At 34.8% G+C, this 15,406-nt stretch overlaps 1 protein-coding gene across 7 annotated transcripts in view; it reads right to left on the bottom strand.

Annotated features, from left to right (window-relative positions):
* LOC149078973 (cell adhesion molecule Dscam1-like) overlaps nt 1-15,406 on the bottom strand; it is a 322,494-nt gene that overhangs the window by 52,016 nt on the left and 255,072 nt on the right. For 6 of the 7 annotated variants that reach the window (XM_089241214.1, XM_089241211.1, XM_089241210.1 and 3 more), the window contains exons 3-4: nt 3,552-3,713; nt 1,010-1,162 (exon numbers count right to left, since the gene is read on the bottom strand). In XM_089241214.1, coding sequence (XP_089097340.1) covers nt 1,010-1,162; nt 3,552-3,713 — 315 coding nt within the window. Of the gene's footprint in view, nt 1-1,009; nt 1,163-3,551; nt 3,714-4,163; nt 4,255-15,406 lie in introns of those variants that run through there. The other variant, XM_089241213.1, reaches the window with a different exon arrangement.

The following is a 15,406-nucleotide window of genomic DNA, read 5'->3' on the forward strand; positions in this document are numbered from 1 at the left end:
CTTGATAAATAACTTGAGAATAATAATTATTTTTGATAAGAATATTCTCTAGTAGCTTTTAATAGTAGTCTTTTGTGCCTGCCCCATCTCTCTTCCCGTCAAGAAAATGGAAATATTGAAGTTTGTAGACCAGAATATTAAAGTTTGAAAGCAATAAAATTAAACCAACAGGGCTGAATTGCACAACTTTTAAAGAAATGTGAGTGATACAGAATTTAAGTGTATGTGCAATGAAGAAAACAACAGTTCTGTATCTTAGAATGAAGGTGATTATATAGCATCCTTTATCAATCAACTTTGGTTTAATTTCTTTTGTTGTGAACTTATTTCTGAAAATTTATCTAATTTTAAAATAATTTTAAAATCTTTATAACCAAACTTTTAAAACCTCTCATCATGAACTATAGAATCTCAAACTAAAAGTTGTCATTGGGGGTGATTATACCAAAACTTGTTATGTTGTAAATGTTTCAAGCAATGAAAACTGATTTATATTTCACAATATAAACAAAATTAGTAAAAAAAATTAAATTATTTAAAAGAAAAATGAATATATTCTTGATAATTCTCCAATTTTTACATCCAGGAGAATATTCTCACCTCACATCTCTAACCAAGGCATCGCTCAATGTACCAAGTTGGTGCATTGAGTAAGTCAAATTTAAGTAAAAAAATTATGGAATGGTCCCCAATCATCAAACTATTATATAATATTTGAAATTTTTATTAAAATTTTAAAAACAGTCAATGCTCATTATAATGACCCCACATTATAACAACCATTCCATTACAATGACCAGTAGGAAAAGTCCTAAATGTTTTCACAGAACAACTATCATATATGTTTTACTTTTGATATAATGACCCTCCCAATATAACATCTGTTTTTGACGGGATGAAGGGGGTTGTTATATCGAGCGTCGACTGTATATATATTTTTAATTCTTTGCAGTAGTTCTCTGTCCCATTCATGAATTAAATTTACATTGAAACCAAATCACATAAATACCGGTAATAATGAGACGTCCTGAAGAGCTACTCTGCTTAACAGCTCCACTAATTTTGTGTTTTGTCTGGCAGTAATACTTGCGCAAGCCATCAGCCACTGGGTCAACATGTCGAACATATAATTCACCAGTTGGGAAAACACTATACCGGCCACCTAAAAAACAATGATATTGCTCAAAATTTCAAAATTTTCACTGAATGACTTTGATTAAAAATAAAAAAACAGATTATCGGAATGTAAAAAAAATAGGTAGGAGTTGTCATATTAAACAACCACTTTGACCTACAAGAGCGAATGTAGGGTAGGCTACTGCAATAGCAAAAACGTTAACTCTAAGAATTATATCATCAGCAAAATCCCTTCTCAGTATCTGATTATGATAAATTCAGTAATCATGAAAATGATAGAAACCATAACACAGATTCAAAAGGCAGAGATGAAGGAAAATATCCTGAGCATTACTATGCTACTAGATTTGAGTAGTTACATTCAGATTTTATAGGCTCCAGGGAAATTAAGATATCTCTAGCACAAAAATGCAAAAGAAAGATTCACTTTCCTGGTAACTTGACATGTCAGAGTTAAGTTACTAGGAAAATGCATCATTCTTTTAAATTTTTTTTCATCATGTGAAAATGTTTGGGAAAAACTTGAATAAAGCCATCAAATTAAATGTCAGAATACTATTTCTCCTCAAAATACTGAAAGCGTAATAACCAGTGACCATTCCTATAGGGTGCCTAATGGCCGCTTATTCTCATACCCTCAAAGAGGTAGAATGGCTTCAGAATAACCTCAAATCTTGAAAGAATTCGTCTGTAGGCCAACTAACTGATTGTGGCCTCATATCTGCTAAAAATGATTCAACTATATAAATTTGCAAGGGTAAAAACAGCTACTGATAACATGTGTAAATAAAACATGTATTGCATCATGTAAATCAAGGTAATTTCTTTTCATTTTTACTATTTTTCCACAGGGAAGTTCAATATTTCATTCTTTTTATTCAATATATTTGCGCATTTACTGGAATTTCCAATTAAAAACTAATCATGGAAAGAAAATGAATCTTGGATACCAAGCATCATACAGCTGAAAACAAGGACGTAGCGAGGGGAGGACTTGGGAGTCTGGTCCCCCTCCCCCGAAATGTGAGAAATGACCGAAAAAAGGGAAAAAGATGGCCAAATCTATTGTTCTGTTACTTTGGTCCCTCCCAGAACAAAATTTCTGGCTACGCCCCTTGCTGAAAACAAATACCCAATCTGACAGATAGAGGAATTAGATGAAGTATAAAATGACTTTAACTGCACTTTCTTCTCCCAAAAATTGTGAATCATTTTGTGGCTTTTTTTACCAGGGTTGGACAGTTTCTTCCGCTTGGAAAAATCTGCCGACCCTGCTTCTTCCCAGTGGAAGAAACCAGTCTTCCTTCTGTATTCATCATTTGCACTACAATGTAAGATATGGCAAATACATTTTAACAACTCTAATAAATTTGAATTAGGATTATGACAATTTAACTATGCACTTGTAAAATTAATTAGAAAAATCATATTGGTCCTTTGACCAAGATCACATATCTAACTGAAGCTTTTCATCAGACTTACAGAAATTCTATTGAAAGATTAAAATCCATTCATTTAATTTCAATTTAATTAACAAAATTATTTTTAAGTTTTTTAACTAACAAAACAATTGAACATTATTCATTTATGAAATAGCACTGATCTTTCCATACTACAGGAAAATTAAAATTTCATCTTATTTTAAAGATCATTAAAAAACAGATTATTATTACAAATAATAATTATAAAATATCAGAAAATGTTATAAAAGTCCTCATTTTCCTCACTGCAGTGCCACATTGAAAAACAAAAGTGTTTTCAGCCGTTGTATGCTGTCCACACTGTGGAAGAAACCGATTTCTAAAAAATTACTTCCTTTCATACTCTTGTAAGCTTAATTTACTGCTGTTACAGGATGATTTTATTGACTGTAATGTTAATATAGTATAAATTTTGAAATGTTTTATTAGTTGGATATTTGAATAAAATTTCAAATCAAGGTGGGAGGAAAAAAATTTGCTATGTATCACAAATTGTCAAAATCTGTGCATTTCAATATGTTATACTTCTTTCTTTGTTTCTAATAGATCATTAACTCTTTTATACATGGAATGATCTGCCGGGGAAGAAAAGAAAATTCATTTGCAATGACTCTAAATTTAGGCCCCTATATGTTTTGATTGAATAAAAAAAAACTCAATATCTTTTAAACACATTGATTTCAATGAATTTTGTATGGTGAAATGCTTGCATGATGACAGTCTAAGGACCTAAAATACATATTGCTATATGAATGTTATCGTTATGGAATATATTCACGAAATGAAAAGTACAACAGAACGTGAGAATAATATCATTATGTAGAATTTTCAATTTTCACCATAATCGGTAAGCAAGAACAATCTTTTCTTATAATGATTTAAAAACTAAATTAATATAGTAATATATTCACAGTATAAAGGTGAACTAAATACCTGCAACAGGATCAGTGTGTATAACCAGACCATCATCTCTCACCCATGAAACAACAATGATATCTTCTTTAACCAAACTTGGGATGTGACACTTTAGCACAGCTGTATTACCCTTGGACACGAAAACATCAAATACTTGTGTCTCATAATATTGATGAACAGCTATTAAAAGAAAAAAAAAGAACAATTATATTATTATTCAAATTATTGATTATAATAATCAAAGAATGGGAGTCAGCCATCAGTGACGTCTTAAGGCACGGCCCGGGGGCCTCACAAAAAAGATCTAGTTGAAATTTTCAAAAATTTGTCTGGTAGGGCCTCAGAAAAATCACTTGGCCCGGGGGCCCATGATGCTCCTAAGACGGCCCTGTCAGCCATAGATAAAAAGCATTCATTGGAAACAAAGGGAATGTCAGCAACAATAAATCAATTGAATGATTAGCGCATAATCTATAAACAATATATAATCTATTGACATAATAATATAACAAACATAATCTATCAACACATAATCTATAAAAAAAATTACAGTTTAAAGAATAATAGTAAACTCCATTTACTCTATATTAATGATTTTTATGGTGTGGATTATTTTTCTTATCCAGTTACCCTTTCCTCCTCTCTTCATCTTTCGGATGAGAAGATGAAAATAATCTTTGCTTTTTGTGATCATGGGATGCAAGATGTTGGATTTCCGCTAAACTAGTTTTCTATTGGTCAAAGGTCGAATGATCATTGTTGTTGTTGTCGTGTGACGTCATAAAAGCTGTGTCCCGTCCGACCCGTTTTAAAGATTCGATTCATTCCGAAACGAAAAAATGTGACCATAATTTATCAAAGTTAATTTGGTTAGGACATTGTAAATTATCCTGTTTAGGTTAAAGTAAAATATTTTTATACAATTAAAATATTCTTTCCATCACCAGGGTTACCAGATGTCCTCCTTTTTTTTATGTAATTTCAAGCGTCCTCCTACGTCTCGGAAAATTCACCCTTTCGTCACCCAGGATGACCATACATCCCGTATTTCCCGGGACAGTCCCGGTATTTTCTGTTTTTTTGGCCATCCCGACTTTTTTGCAAAAGTGTCCCGGTTTTTTCCGTATTTCACACGAAGCCTACTTGAATTTTTATTCTTTATTGAAGACAAAGATTGAAATTATTTTTCAACTCGTAAATTATTTTATGATAATTATAACTGTATATGGGAATATTAATCTCCCACATTTGCCTTGGTAAACGTTTTTTTTTTCGTGGAATACATTTTAATCCACTGCAATTTGCAGTAATGCATCATTTGCCGCCATTGTGATTTTTCCGTAATTTCAACAATATTTGGCAACTTTGTTCGGTTTTGGTGTCGTTTTTGGCGATAATTGGCGATGTCTCGTATTTTCCCATATTTGGAATCCTGATGTCCCGTATTTCTCTCGAGAAAATATGGTCAGCCTAGTCATCCTTTTTTCAGGTTTCCCCGGAATTCTTTTTCTTTTTTTATATATATTAGGGGAATTTTTTTTTTCACTCTGAAAAACATATCTCATCATTGATATAATCATTATTGTAAGTTTTTTCCCCCACACGTTTGCACACATTGACCCAGGGATGGCTCGAGCTTACCTGCCTCCAGGGTGCAAAGCCTTATGTTTCGCCCCTAAAAACAACCCTGGAGTGGAGCTGACAGGGCTAAAGCCTAGGGGACAAACTTATGGGATAAACCCTTAGAGGAGAAATATTTCTTCTCGATGGATAAACCTATTTTGTTTGTTGCAGAAAGCTGCAAACCGATGTTTGCCAAGAAATTATGCGTGACCGTACGTCCTGCTTTCGAAGAGAACGTCTCGTTTTTGAAGCACCTGTTGTCTTACTTTTTTTTTTCGTTCGAAATTATTTAACATTCTTGATTATGCTAGACAATTCAATCCACAAGACAACACTTACTGCTGTGCCATCATTACTTATTCTGTAAAGATGATGTTATAACAAGGTGATTTTTATTAAAGAATTTATTTCAAACGCGTTGCTGCTCCAGGGACCAAGCAAAGGAGAAGACGAATCATTTCCTTTGCGTTTATTTGATTGTACCTTGTTTTTGGTATTATATGTGGTCCCAGATCCTGTCTTTTTCCTCAAATATGCTTAACACTTCCATTACCGACGTATGGCTGAAAAGTGATGCCATGTGAAGTTTCACCGTTGGAAATTTTTAAAATTTTTTATAGCCAACCATGTTTAAGCCGCTTCTCCTTACAACTTGTCGCCTGGGTGTACCGCACCCCTTGCACCCTCTCTTGAGCTGCCCCCATGCACGACCTCCTATATAGTTATATAGGAGGTCGTATCCCATGTCCCTCGCAAGAGCGGGGCTGACAGGGCCACAGGGTATAAGCGATGGGAGGCAGATCAGTATTTAGGATTTTTTTTCCTGTTTTTGATTGTTTTTAGCGGTTCTGTTTTAGCTGGGAAAAATCATTGTGGTGGCCGATGTTTTTTTATCCGAAATACGGGACATTGCCAATAATCGCCAAATACGATGCCAGAAGTGAGCGAAGTTGCCAAATCATGCTTAAATTCCAGAAAATTTGTCAATCGAGAGAAATGAAGCGTCACTTCAAATTGTTATGAATGAATGTATGAATTGCATTCATACTTCAAATTTCAGTAAATTAAAAAAAAAAAAAATGGAAAATATGTGAAATAAATATTTTTATTTGTAGTCGTAATTATGGTAATGTAATTTCAGAGTTGGGAAGATAATTTTAATCGTTAATTTGAAGAACAAAAGTCAAGTTGGCTTCGTTGAAAATACGTGAAGAACCGGGACATTTTTGCAAGAAAATCGGGACAGCCAGAAAAACAGAAAGAACTGGGACTGTCCCGGCAAATACGGGACGTATGGTCATCGTACAAAAAATCTACAATCATGGCGTTATCTTCTCCAAAATGAAATACAGTATACTGAACTGTAAGCTGTAAAAAAAATATTAATACTAATAGGCTATCTTCTACCGACATCTCTTATTCTTAAAGAAAACTACCTGTGGCTTTTCTAAGCAAGATGAGATGCAGCTCTGTACCATCTGATATAACTTTTGTGGTTGAACCTCATGGTCAAGCTCTAGAATTGCAGGTGCATTCTAGAATCGTTCAATACGGTTGAAGCCAAACTTCCGCCAATTGACAGTTTCAAGGCATTAAAAAACTATAACCTTATGAGTTTGAGGCGGAATTTTTTAATGCAAAATTCTCAATTTGGACTCCCCCTCAAAATTTCTCTTCAAGCCGTTGATAGAGTTTAAAAAGTAGTTTGAAACGACGACACTTGCCGGCGTTAGCAGGGCCGTCTTAAGCGTATCATAGGCCCCCGGGCCAAGTGATTTTTCTGAGGCCCTACCTGGCGAATACCCGAAAAATTCAACTACTTCTCATTTTTCTGAGGTTTCTCTTCTCTTGAGGCCCCGGCCGTGCCCGGGTTGGCCCATACGTTAAGACGTCACTGGGCATTAGAATTTTTCTACCGGTGTTGGTCGAAACGTGTTTTGAGGATTGTATCAAGGTTTCACTGTATATCAAAAAAAGGCTGTGATATACATGGATGAAATACTTCACGTAATCATGAAAAAAAGTAGCCTAATAGCTTTTCCGAAATGTTTAACAATTCTGTAAAGCATATATGTATCATAAAGAAGATTTTTTTCCACAAATAATATACTACATCTCTTAGTCTCTGTTTTTATGGTTATGCTGAAAAGAAATAGAAAAAAAAATGGGTTTTCCTTCCCTTTGAAGCATTGAAAAAAACCTGACCAAAAAAAGAAGGAACTAATTTTCCCTCACGTAATCTAGACTAAAGCTCCTTTCCGTCAATACTTAAGAAGATTAGGCGACTTTATATCTCCTACTTTTTTTTAAAATAATTAATTAGCTGGCAAAGATTTTCGGTCAAACATTTTTTCCAATTTTTTTTCTACTTTTTTTTCCCTTGAAAACAACTGCATTAAAAGTAGCGGGGAGAAACGAGAGTGGGGCTTTGTGTGTCTGTCTTTTTTTAATATTTTTTTATCATCTATGCACAATTCATAGTTTCAGAGACGATCATGAGATACTATTATACCGCTAATAGTACAATGATGTTAGCTAAAGTTAATGAAGTCTTTAACAAGCAGTTATTATGTATAGAATAATTTTTTTTATCAATAAAAATTATATATATTTTTATAGGCGTATAATAAATTGCATTACTGTCAATCAAACCTGGACGGGGGGTAGGGATCAAGCAATTTCAAACTGGTGATTCATAAATAAAGTTCTATTTTACCATTTGTGTCTCACACCATACTCATTTTCTGCACACCAAAACTAATTAAACCAAGACTTTACTGTTTAAACCCCATTTCGAATAGCTTATCCGTTTTGTCTCTCACAAAGAGGTTGGTGCAGTAAACGCTCATTATAGGACAGATCACTTTATAAGAAACTCAAACCGGTTGGCTACTTTGGAGAAAGAGCATCCAACAATGCATAAGGGGAGTCATAAACCTTGATAGAAAAACAGAGTTTTCCAGTCATGAGTGAATAATTTTTTCTTCTTCACTGGCGCTCCGAATAAATGGACTTGTGTGCTAAAAACCGCACCAGTTAGCATGTTTGAAAAATTCTTAGTGTGGGAATTTATTGCTGTAGTACTGTACTATGCGGTTGGTTGCCTTGGCACCGTTTCGGTTTTACTTCTGTATCAGAAAATATTCTTGCAAGGACTGAACGGGTATTTTGACTTACCTCAAATAACATCCTTTGGTACAGTAGGTGAGTATCATATTGAAAAGACATTTCATGCCGTACACCACCCGGGCTCTACCCACAATTGTCAATTTCAGTCATTGCCCCAGATGCGGGGCTGGGTGGTGTCGGGTGCTTTATTATGCATGTATTATTTACTTATGTGCACGCATGACAATAGAACACATTTAAAAAACAGCCAAAAATATTACAATAACAAAAAATTTACAAAAAATATTATGATTAGCTACAGATTATTGCAGATTATGATTAGGTGACCTGGGCTGGGCTACGCCCTTTCGGAATAAAGAACAGTTTCAGAAAACAAATTTACTTTACAAACATCTCGTTCATAACTGCTTTATACATCTCAAGTGAGCAGTTGAGCGTATTAAGTTGAATTTACTTTAGAAAATGATTGAGCGGTTGTGTGTGACGAAAAATATCTAGAAATCAAATCTTTTTTTCCCAGAAATTATAGAGTAGAGAAATTCACATTTAGAAATCATCAATTTTCCCGATCACGTGTCTGGTTAGACCCGGAATAATCACGGTATTTTACACTGATGCCGACCGTAAAGTCTCTATTCTTCTATAAATGTAAAATTTGCAACGGTGAAAAGTACACTTGAGTTTATAAAAAAGACCACGATTTTTTTACCATTTTGATCAGCAAAAAATATTGTATCACATTGAACAAAAAATCAATGAAAACTCATCCTGGTTGTGATTTCTTTTTTCTCATAAAGTTATGAAATTCGACACAGAAATCGGTAACCTCCGTTTATTTCTCGGCAAAATCTTCCAAACTATTTTATCTTACACCCCCTGTGCTAAAAAAAAAGTTCTTTCCTTTCTCGTTTTTCATGCCAACCCTCAGGATCCTGTAATGTATTTCTAGTTTCACTCCACGTTCCCTGTAAGCGCCCCCCAGGGTGCGATATCACCCGCTTTGGAAAACATCGTTCCACAAGACATTTAATAAGAAAGATAATATTATGAAGAGGTCATTCTATATCAAATACTCTATCAAATACACAGCCTATACAGAAAAGAGAGAGAGAGGAAAAACCTTATTTCCTCAAATAATTGATAAAATTTCAAACTACTTTTTAAACTTCTATATGATTTTATTTATTTATCTACGATAAATTCATAATATGAAGAAAATGCTCCTTGTGCAATTGTAAACATGGGCTATGCATGCAGTTTTTTTAGCCCTCAAAGCGCTCCTATCACATAGATGATGAGTGTAGTAGCCTGATCAATCATTCTCTGATGATGTCATTTCAATTTCTTGAGTACTGTTGCTCTTCGTGGCGAGACGTTCAAACGGAGAGATCGTCTCGCATTTGCGTCTTGAAGTTGGGAACCACATGAAACTTCAGCCGACTACTACTACTGTGGTGAGGTTCGAACCCGGATCTTTGCGATGCGAGTGACTATGACCACTTGACCACCACAGCGGCTCTTTACAAACACTCTCTAGCTCTCATTTTTCCTCTCTTCCTTTTTTTTTCTACTCCTGTACCTGATCGTTTGTTGTTTGAATGACGTCAGTCTAAGACTCCAGGGGGATGCGGGATTTTAAAATTCATTCTTGGACTTTACTGGCTTTCAAAATATTAATATAAAAAAAATGAGTGATCCATAATAATTCCACCGGATTTTTCTACTTTGTGTATTTTGAAATGAGTAGAATCGGTGACAATTTTTTTAAATTTCTTTAAAGGCGCCACCTTAGGATCATTTCCTTGTGAGTTTCATTGCAATCTATTTTTCACAAAAAAAAAAAAAAAATTTGTTTTGGTTCCTGCACAGAGGGAGATAAACATTTATCCAACTGTTCGTACTACCAAAGGGTTAAATAGGTGAAATAATGATGACAAATGCTTAATACTAATGGAAACAATATTTCACATGATAATTAAAGTGATTAAAAAAGTGTAAATGGGAAATTTTACAAATACAGGAATTTACGTCGGTGTTTTTAATGAGAGAAAAAAACAACAACCGGAAATTAAAAAAACAAAACAAAATATAAAAAGCCGTATTGAAATACAGTAGACGATCTACTATCCGGTCTAGTTTAAAAATAGTGAGACATTAATGATGTATAATATTACCTTTTCACATTTGTGTCATCATTTATCAATGAACAGTAAAATAATAAACAATTTTTGTAAGAACTTAGCTCTATATTTTACGTTTATGCTTTGTTCATTTTGAAAGTGCGTGTATTTTTACTATAAAAAATTGCTTCCCAAACCTTTTTATGTATTTAACCCCCTTTAGCGAAGTTCAAGGCACTTCAGACTCCCAATAGCGGATGTCAATTTCCACGCTGCCTCGCCATGAAATCAAAATGTTTTCTTTAATGTTTTCTATAATTCGCATATTACAGAAAAATTGAAGTAGTAGTTCATACAATAATAATTTATGAAAATGGTCCCACGGACAAACGGGGGTCCATTGTAAAACACTGCTATACAGTGTACATGATTTTATTTTTCCTGCAATTCAGCTAGCTATTATGAAGTTTATCTTATTTTTATTCTATTACTTTTTCTGTAGCAAATTTTTGTAAAACAGAACAGTTCAGAAGTACATAACAAACTTTACATAACAAAGCCTGTACTGAAAAGTGAGAAAATATGAATAACAGTGAGTTTTGGTATAAAAAAAAGATGTTTTTGATGGTATGGAGAAGGGGACGACGACGTAGGTTGAGTACTGTATTTATAGAACTCTGGCCTATCCAGCCCGCCTCTTTGTCACATTAGGCAGGATAGTTCGGAGTCTACTGTACATACTATCTACATTTGTGTGGTTCACATATTTCCATATTTCACTTTATTTTTAGAACCATCCGTATAATTTTTTTTCTTTGGATGTTCTTCATGAAACACCTAGTATGTATTGATCAGCATACAGGGAAAGTGATTTCTTGGAAGTACAGTAGACTCTCGGTAACCCGGCCCGTCCAGTAATTCGGCGTTTTTTAAGCGGATTTTCTTCGATCACATAAGAGGAAAACATGCCACATAATATCTTTCCGGAGGAATTTATGTTATGTTGTGTTATTTAAATAGATATTTGAATTGACTTCCAGTAGTCTTTTGATTTTGGTAATCCGGTACACCCTGGTCTGATATGCGTCGGATTAGCGAGAGTCTACTGTATTATAAAACATTAAATTCTATACATGTTTAGTAACTTTAGATTATTCTTATTCTCAAATACGTCAAGTAAAGGGGGGGGGGGGGAGGAGGGAACACATATGCAAAAAAAAAAAAAATCGAAACATCAATAAGTAATATAAAGCCGAGAAAATTAAGTTATCTCGAATTCATAAAAAAAAAATGAAAAGGGGTTTTTTCCCTATAACATTTTCTAAGAATAGCTAGCCACTAGTGAAAATTAAGAAAGAAGATTCCTGTCACTTGATTGGACAAGAAAGAAAAATGAAAAAAAAAAAACAAAAAAAAAACCCCGATTTCTCTACCATCCGTAAAATTTATACATTTTTGATAACGGAGAGGGAAAAAGTCAACAAAAACTGAAAAAACGAAGAAAAAAATTGATGCATAATGAAGTACCCATGATAATAAATATTAAATACTCATCCTTTTTTCCATTACGGGGTATGTCAACTCTAAATTAAAATGTCGCCCTCGTATGATAATCATTCATTTTTATGCGTAAGAAGATTCGCAATCAGAATATTCTTGTTGGAAACTAACATTTTTAAGAACTTAAGAAATGAAAGAACTTAATAAAGCGAACGAATGAAGTTCTCTTTTATGAATAAACTCAGTGCATATAATATTAAACCAAAATAGAAAAGAGGAAACATACTTCGCAAATTACTAGAATCTATTTATTCATAACACATCGATTAAAAATATGTATTTGCATATTGAGTTCAGATTTCACTTACAAAATCTTAGAATTTCAATTGCTTTCCGAATTAAAAATGAATGATTTCCAAAGGTATTGACAGATATTTTAAAAAAATGTGTTCTTTTATCAAAGAAAACATTGAATTTCAAAGATTCGAATAGTAGTACATTGAAATGGGAAGAAGATTTTTGATTAATTTGTGCATGCTGCATTTTGTTTTAAGATGTAAATACAGGACAACTTTAAAAATTCATAAAAACAGGAAAAATAACAGAAATGAAAAAAAAGGTTTGCAGGGTTAGCATCGCTAGTTCACGGGAATTTTTTTTTAAGACGGGGGGGGGGGGGAAGAGGGTTTTGAAAACAAAAAGCTCATTGTTAAAATGACAATATGAAAAGGTTCCTTGTCCTGAAGAAAACTACCATCCTTACGTGGAAATAAAACCAAAAAAAGAGGAAAAAACTATGAAGCTGGTTATTTTAATAAAAAGTTAACAGATTTTCAAGTGTTAGACTACAAACACTGACATGCGACAATATTTGTTTAAGACATAAAGTGCAAATTTGTCCCCCATCATGATAATCATTCAAAATGTGCGCCAAGCGAAATGCTACCAATTGAGGACCAAACTGGACAAATGACCACGATATCTAAAGGTTGTTTCAGAAATGATTCCCGAACTTTGAAATGACACAACTTGGTAACAGTGATTGATAGAAAGGTAAAACAAACCGTTCTTTAAGGTGCCAGTATGAGATTCAAATGAGCCGATTCGTGGAATTAGTTTCAACTTTAGCTAACAGAAGGCGCCACGGACTCATATTACGATGAATTCGAAATGCAATTCAATTTATCCAACAATGACAGGCCACAAACAATGGAATTTAAAGCCACTTTCCTGCAATGTCTCCGGTGTAATAGATGCGTATCCACCTCAGATGAACTCATGAAGCTGATATAGTACAGCGTTTGAGGACTCTTGCTGTAAACAATGACTTTCAAATAGGGTAACCAAATAGGCGTCCTCTTTTAGGAGGACATGTCCTCTTTTTTGATGTCATTTCAAACGTCCTCCTACGTTTTAGAAAATTCATCCCTTTCTTCTTCTTTTTATGCTTTCCAAAATACTATTTTCTGCTCTTTTTTTTTCCTGGGGATTTTTTTTCACTTTGAAGCAAAAATCTGTTCATTGAAAAAATGAGTGTTTTTTTTCACCATATGTTTACACAGTTTGACCAATGGCTGTCCATTGTCAAATTCCCAGAATGCAAGACCCCAATAGTTGCTTTTAAACAAGGTAGATACTGTTATAGCCAGTATGTAAATAGTGTATATTATATAAATATATTATGTAAATATATGTATGGGAAATTCAAATGTGATCGCTGCCACCCAGCACTGTGAACGGGGGCTGTGTTTGATTGTTCCCGCCGCACTTTTATAGTATGATAGTAATTTTGTAACCTTGAATATATATTTGTATGAGCTCAGGGTGATATTTGTACCCAATACTACCTTCATAGTAATGTTTATGTGCATTCCCAATAGTATAAAAAAGGGAAATTTTTGTAAAGTAAATAATATATGCATGTAATTCAAATGTGAATGCCCAGCACTGTCAACGGAGGCTTTGTTTGATTATTCCCGTTGCAGTGCAGGCTCTGTGTGAATTCTGTGTGTGTGTGTATATTGCATATTCTGCAATTGGACAGGCAAAACTGCTCAGCACTGTGGACGGAGGCTTTGTTTCTTCGTTTCCCGTCACAGTCGAGGCGCTGTATATATGTAATTTGTATACATTGTGTATTGTGTATTTTGATCATTCTCAAAGCTCTCCCACTTCAACTTGCCAGCTTCTTCCTCTTCTTTCTTGCCCACAAGTCTTTTCCACATTTCTTTCGGAATCCCAGGCTGTGGTCTCCGGCCCTTATGTGCCACTGGGCGCACGTGCAGTTTTTCCCCCTAGTCATTGGATTCAGTCACCCATTTTTGTCAGATGGCTTGTATGTTGCATTGGTTGATGGCTGTCTTCCTGGGGAGAACGACGCGAGTAATTCGAAACTTGCGGGCACGGGGCAAGGGGAGCCACTACTATAAATCTTTGCTAACTTTTCCGACACAACTCTGCCTCTTTTGAGGGAACGGAAGTAAGGTGCTTTGCATCAGTCCGGGGTTGTGAGCGGTTCTATCTATCTATCTATAGCCACGTCCTAGATTCCTCCAAGATAATATGAAGAAGACAGTCCGAAAAAAACAGCTCAGAAAACTGCAACATCCGTGTTATGAATATACTGTACCATTGTGTTTGCTCACCACCTCTGACAAAAAAGCAACGCTCCTGAAAAAAAAAACACAAACAAACAACACTTTCTGAGGCTAGAGAAAGAAAACCTCTCGCATGCTTCTGACGAAGTAATAAAACTGACCAGACGTTGGGAACAGTTATGCATTATAAGCAAGGCGAGACGAGTTTTGAGGATTTGTTTTCTTCCTTCTACTTTTGGGTTAACTCATGATGTCTACTACTGTCGAAACGTAAAAGATACGTTTCAATTCCAAGACAAGCCAAGTATAGCTATTTGACTGACATGATCTTACTCCCCCTCCCTTTTCGCCGGGTCCGAAATTCTTAAGAATTTCTTTTTTGTTATGCTGGTGGTGCTATCTGTTGTGGAAATTGAGTAAGTGACGTTGTCAAGGGTGTTCGCGCAGGCGTCCTCTTTTCTCAGTTTTTGAATTTCGTAACCCTATCCAGTGCCGTCTTAACGCATGGGCCCACCCGAGCTCGGCCCGAGGGCCTCAAGAGAAAAGGGGCCTCACAAACATGAGCAATGAAATTTCCGAGAATTTTCCAGTAAAGGCCTCAGAAGAACCAATTGGCCCGGGGGCCCGGGATACTCTTAATACAACCCTGACCCTACATTCAAATAACCCCACCGTCCCCACAGGAAAAAGTAATGAAATAAAACGGTTGTGGCGACATCTGTAAGTTTAAATTGTGACTAATTTTGCAAACAGGTGCATTTCAAATTCTATTACACTCTGCATCTTTCTATCCATCTCTTTTTTACAGTTATTCCATTCCACAGTTATGGAGTCCTTTCTGAAATACTTCGTTTAACTAAAGTCGCACCTTCCACTTATTCTGCTTGTTATGATAAAATTTACG

The sequence above is a fragment of the Pholcus phalangioides genome, unplaced genomic scaffold, assembly GCF_987345545.1.
Source record: "Pholcus phalangioides strain wild (caught in Gottingen) unplaced genomic scaffold, Ppha-v1.0 ptg000013l_1, whole genome shotgun sequence".
Lineage (NCBI taxonomy): Eukaryota > Metazoa > Arthropoda > Arachnida > Araneae > Pholcidae > Pholcus > Pholcus phalangioides.